Here is a 5,857-nt window from a genome sequence, read left to right on the forward strand (position 1 = left end):
CATTAATTTCATAACATTATTTATTGAATTGCAGTGTTGGGATGGAGATGTGATGATGACGGAATGGATTTTGTCCTTCCAAGTGCTGTCCTTGACATTGTCCCGAACAACGGACATTTGTTAGACAGACACGCCGGTAGTGCACATCCACGAGGAGGAGTAAAGGAGTTTACTCCTGCATTTGAGGAGGCGAACAGCCCCAAAGGTCAGATGGAAATTTTGTGTTTTTGACAATCTTTAAATCTGTGCCCTGTTTGTTTCTTAAAAGTTTTGTTAGCCCTTGCAGATACTGATATCTTATCTTCTAGTGTGTTTTTAACTCTTATTTGAACAGCATTGTTAATCCAAAAAACATTGCTGTATTTTCAGGAATTTATTATAAAGATTAGATACTCAATTACATATTTGATTAAATAATATCTGGGTGGACAGTTTGTTAAATGTGTTTGTTAAATGTGTTTGTTAAGTATTATCACTGACCACGGTTCTTTGTCATTCTCTTTTGTAATAATACATTTTCTAATAATTTATCTTTTGTTGTGTGTGTGTGTGTGTGTGTGTGTGTGTGTGTGTGTGTGTGTGTGTGTGTGTGTGTGTGTGTGTGTGTGTGTGTGTGTGTGTGTGTGTGTGTGTGTGTAGAAAATTGCATGACTAAAATCTTGAACTCAATAAAGAAGGGATGGAATAATGTTATGCACCCATCCCTTCAGAATGATAAGGTGGAAACACTGATTCCTTCAGAGGTTTGTTACATCATTACATTTACTACAACTATCTGTCCATTTATAGACATGTTTCCATCCAGGTTTTGTTATCGACCAAGTGAATATGCGTAAAAAAGGTTTTCTTTTCAAATGGCGATAAAATGGTGTCCGTGGTGATGTCACGAATGATGAAAGTGTATACTTTTGTGTATTGCAAAAAAAATCTGACCTTGAGCAAATTATTTACCTAATTTCTCTAATGCTATTACAATAAAAGCTTAGCCAGGTCGAGTCTGATGTTTGTGGTCTCTGTAATTTAAAATAAATGTGCTTTCACCAAAGGGACCCGATTATGAGAAGAAAAATTTTTATATTTAAAGATTAATAAACATGAATCATCTTCTGGATAAGTGATTGACATTTCAGCACTTCATGAAGTTCAGTGCAGCTTGCGTATCCTGCGTATAGGGAGGATCGGCTCTGGTGGCGCAAATCAAAACAGAAAGTTTCAGGCTACAATAAGAGCGCCCAATGTTTGCTGTTATGCGCGTGATGATCTATCATGTGACATCACATTCATTTGTGTTAAAGCTATTTTTTGACAAAGTGTATCCAAAATATTTTTTGAGGTATTGACATTGCGTTTATGCGCTAAAGCTTTTTTGCTAAAAAGCCTTGGATGGAAACATGGCTGGAAACATTTATCTGTCTGTCTGTCTGTCTGTCTGACCCACCTCTGGTCTTCTCCACAGCTTAATGCAGAAGCTATTCCTAATCTAAAGGATGATGCTGGTCTGGCGAGCTCTGAATTAAACACTGAAATCAAACCGGACAAACGAAAGGCTTTCTTTGGCTGTCTCTGGAGGGGCAAGGTGGAGTCAATGCCGACTCCACAGCTTAAAGCCGATCCAGCTATCCCTGATGTTGGGGAAGTTGTTGATCCGGCATCTCAGTCAAAGACCTACGTTAGTCCGAAGAAACAGAAACAGAAACAAAAGGCTTCAAAGAGCCGCAAATGTAACCTCCAGGGAGAAAAAGTGACTGTTGTGCCAACTCAACAGCCCAAGGCTATTTCAGATATTCCTGTTGGCATGGATGTTCCTGCTCTGGCCAGCCCCCAATCAAAAACAAAGATTCATCCGGATAGTCGCAAGACATTGAAGCAACGTTTACATGGATGCTTCCGGAGGGGCAAAGTGAGGTCAATGCCGACTTCACAGATTGAAGCCGATCCAGCTATCCCTGATGCCAGGGAAGTTGTTGATATGGCAGATTCTCAATCAAAGATTGTTGGCTTAAAGAAAAACAAAAAAAAGGCTTCAAAGAGCCGCTTATTTCACAACCCTTGGAGAAAAAAAGGGAAAAAAGATGCCGATCCAGCTATTCCTGATGCCATGGATGGTGCGGATCTGGCCAGTTTTGATGGCATCGCTGCAGCCAATGCCAGGCTACAGAAGGTGGGTGCCATTCTAGAGAATATTGGGTTAAAAGGTGGCGGAAATCCCGACCCAAATAAAGCTACTGGGTCAAAAGATGATAAAGATGTCAGGCCAAAAGCTGTTAGAAATCTCAGACATCCTTGGATTCATAACCCAAGTAGATTTAAAAATCCTGGGCCTAAAGATGATAAAGTGGTCAAGCCAAAAGCTGTTAGAAATCCCAGACATCCTCGGATTCCTAATCCAAGTACAACAAAAAATCCTGGGCAAGAAGATGATAAAGTTGTCAGGCCAAAAGCTCTTGGAAAACCCAGAAAGCACAGGCCAAAAGATGATAAAGATGTCAGGCCGAAAAAAGTAAATGTTTTTCAACGAGCTATTGAAACTATAAGCAAGATGAAACTAGATGATTCCCCAATGACTGAAGGTGAGTGTACTGACTTCATTACTTCTAGGGTGGGTTGCATCAATATGTAAAATGGTTTCTTCTGTACCTGGAAATGTATGCTGTACCTTTCATCTGTGAGTATATGAGTGTTAACATGTACTGTAATCTTATCATTTATCTGTGTGTTTTTCAGACACTCTTGACTCTGAATATGAACTCTTAGAGGATAAAGTGATTGGGCTCGGTGGCTCTGGCAAAGTGTTCAAAGGGATCAGCAAATGGGATGGCAATCCGGTAATGCACTTGTATTTATATCGAACACAATGTTTGCCTAAATTTGTATGTCTGCTTGATCTAAACGTTGTTTTAAAGTTTGTAGATTCTCAAATTTTAAAGTTATGTGTGCAGTGTCAGGTGAGTCGCTTCAGTCAGCTCAAGAGAAATTAACTTTGTTGTTTTTTCTCTTTACAGGTTGCCATCAAGCGAATAAACAAACAAGACCATGAAATAACTCTTAAGATTGTAAGTTGTCATCAAATTTAATGAAGTGAACTAGACATAAAATAGACAGTATAGCGATTACGCACCAATACATTATATTTGTTTTATCCAATTCACCATTTTTTCTCCAGCCTGGATACTCCAAACCGCTCATTACGGAAGTGGCGCTGATGCTTCAGTTAAAAAAGGGGCCCTTCTCCCGCTATGTCATAGAGATGTATGACTGGTATGAGACGAAACAATTTTACAATCTCGTGTTGGAGTACCCTCTGAACAGCATATCCTTGAGGCGTTTTGTTACTCGTCGAAGAAAACTAAGTGAAAATACAGCAAGAGATCTCATGTTTCAGGCGGTACTGGCAGTAGAACACTGTCTGGATTATGGAGTTTTCCACACAGACCTCCATGCCAGCAACTTCCTGGTACAGGAATCAACATTGGGCCTGAAGTTAATTGACTTTGGACTTGGACATCTTCTTAAACGTGGGGGCTATAAGTCCTACGAATTTAGAGGTGAGCTGAATTTTTTTATATAGCGGAGTATTGAAACCTGCTGTCAGTGCAGGGTCATCTTTTACAAAATGACTCAACATGATGTTTTGTGTACAGGAGCTCCATGTTGCACCCCACCTGAGATCCAAACAGGTGGTAAAGTCCGCGCCATGCCAGCAAACGTCTGGGCCTTAGGTGCTTTGCTGTACTTCATGGTGCTTGGAACTTACCCCTTTCCTTTCAACAAGTTTTCTTTGGACAACCTGAACGGAAAAAAGGATTTATCAAAGGGTGAGTGAAAATGACTGATCAACATGCAGAAACAAAGCCTCTGATCCACATTAAATATTATCTGAGGATACAGTCTGTCTGGCAAGATGTTAGATTTTATTGTGTTTAGCTAAACAGTCATTTAGTGGCTCGTCAATGATTTACATCACTGTGTCATGATCTTAACCTGAGGTACTGTCTGTCTGTGACCAGGGGCTAAGCGCATGGCACACGGTCTAAAAGGGTTGTTCCTATTCTCGTAAAGAGTAATGGGTGTGTTTTGAGCGTAACGGTCAATAAACCAATGAGAGTCTCATCTCCCATCCCCTTTAAAAGCCTCTTACATGAGGAAGAAGACCACCAGTTGAAGACTGATGTTTTAAAAAAATTGCATTGTGTTATATTTATTGAAAAGATTTTTTTGTAATTAAAGCTTTGGTTCCCTTTAACCAAGCTGTATAAATTTACTCGTGCAACTTACGACTGGTTTTGTGGTCCAGGGTCACAATTAGGTAACAAATGACCTTTAGATGATAGACAGACAGACAGACTTTTTTGCAGTATTATTAAATGACAACAAAAGCGTCTCTTTATGCCATGATTATTATTGCCATTTGTGTGTCATGATGACTAACCAGCTCTCTCCTAAAACGTGTACAGAAATCTGTCATCTGTTAAGATGGTGCATGGCCATGGATCCAAGTGATCGTCCGACCCTCAGGCAGATCTTAGATCATGACTGGTTTAAGATGTTCAGTTTTTGAGTTACTCAGACTGGTAAACTGAGTATGATGAAGAAGAGCTACTCTCATACAAAATGAGGTAACAGACCGAGTAGGAAACTACATTTTGCAGATTACATGCTTTGTCTTTGTGTAGTTAGTTGTATAGTAATATTGTTTTAAATGTACATTTTCATCACTACAGGGCACCAGGCACTAACACAGACGAAGCTTAATGACTGAAGGAGAGAGGAATGATGGGAGATGCTGTTTTCATGGATGAGGTAATGAATGAATGCTTTTTTAACTATCCGTTTGATCACATTATTTAATGCCATCATAATGAATTAGATGCAAGGCACAACAGCTGTGTGTTAGATGTTGTTTAACCAACACTTCTGTATTTGTCTTGGGATATTTTATTACAAATAAATATCATACATATTGTGGCTTTAAGGTTCTATATATACTATAAATATGATGATTAAAAATTAAATGTTGACATTTCCTCTCTTTCTCATCTTCAGGTTGTATTTCAGCCTCAGACGTCATGACCACAGACCGCTGGCTGAACGTCTGACGCAGATCCTGTCTCGTCCTTGAAGACATTAAATAAAAATGTTTTAATTCATATTGTTTTAATTCTTTTAAGTTGTATAATATAGTATCTAATATATAGTTATCCTTTATAGAATCAGCTGTCTGGCTCTCTCTTTAGGGTTTAGGGAGTCAGCTTACATTGGCTTAACTTAAATCTCTCTTCTATACATTACATTATTACAATGCTTGATACAATGCTTGTTTAATCTGTACTTTTTTCTGTATTTTTTCCTTTTTTATTAATGTAAAGCTGCTTTGAAATAATGAAACAATTGTGAAAAGTGCTACAGAATATAAATAAAATTGAATTGAACATGGAAGACTTTTCTTTAGCAAATGTTTTAATTAGCTTTTTTTACTTTTTTATTTGATCAAACTGATTAACTTGGGTCACTTATACATGTTTTTCATATGCAATATCAAACCATTGACCGTGGTATAAAATACTGTGAGTTAACTAATTAATCCAATCAGACCCACTGTTAAACCTGATGTTGTTTTAAACCAAATAAATAAGGACACTTGACCTAAACCTTGAAATATACCCTTCATTACTCTGTGTTTTAGTTTAATGCACAATTTAAATGATTTCTCTCAATCAACAAGACATTTTAAGTTGAATCAATTCATTTTAGCTTATTCAAATCTGCGGATTTGAACATTTCCCCCATCATGCATTAATTATACTGCTACTGTTTATTTATACAACTGCAGATATTTTTGTTATCATTGTTGGCTATT

At 37.9% G+C, this 5,857-nt stretch overlaps 1 protein-coding gene across 1 annotated transcript; it reads left to right on the forward strand.

Annotated features, from left to right (window-relative positions):
- The first annotated feature begins 709 nt into the window (after positions 1–709).
- Positions 710–5,320, forward strand: LOC129454813 (uncharacterized). Its single transcript, XM_073866031.1, has 8 exons — positions 710–2,570; positions 2,725–2,825; positions 3,003–3,053; positions 3,164–3,545; positions 3,642–3,815; positions 4,455–4,616; positions 4,722–4,800; positions 5,044–5,320. The coding sequence occupies exons 1-6, from the start codon at positions 1,586–1,588 to the stop codon at positions 4,556–4,558; spliced, it is 1,797 nt and encodes a 598-aa protein (XP_073722132.1). The 5' UTR covers positions 710–1,585; the 3' UTR covers positions 4,559–4,616; positions 4,722–4,800; positions 5,044–5,320.
- The last annotated feature ends 537 nt before the right edge of the window (positions 5,321–5,857 follow it).

This window comes from Misgurnus anguillicaudatus, unplaced genomic scaffold (assembly GCF_027580225.2).
Source record: "Misgurnus anguillicaudatus unplaced genomic scaffold, ASM2758022v2 HiC_scaffold_34, whole genome shotgun sequence".
Taxonomy (NCBI): Eukaryota; Metazoa; Chordata; class Actinopteri; order Cypriniformes; family Cobitidae; genus Misgurnus; species Misgurnus anguillicaudatus.

Coding starts and splice junctions, on each gene's coding strand:
- LOC129454813 (XM_073866031.1), top strand. CDS start 1,586: ATGCCGACTCCACAGCTTAAAGCCGATCCAGCTATCCCTGATGTTGGG. Junction 2,826..3,002: donor GCAAATGGGATGGCAATCCG/GTAATGCACTTG, acceptor TTCTCTTTACAG/GTTGCCATCAAGCGAATAAA. Junction 3,054..3,163: donor ATGAAATAACTCTTAAGATT/GTAAGTTGTCAT, acceptor TTTTTTCTCCAG/CCTGGATACTCCAAACCGCT.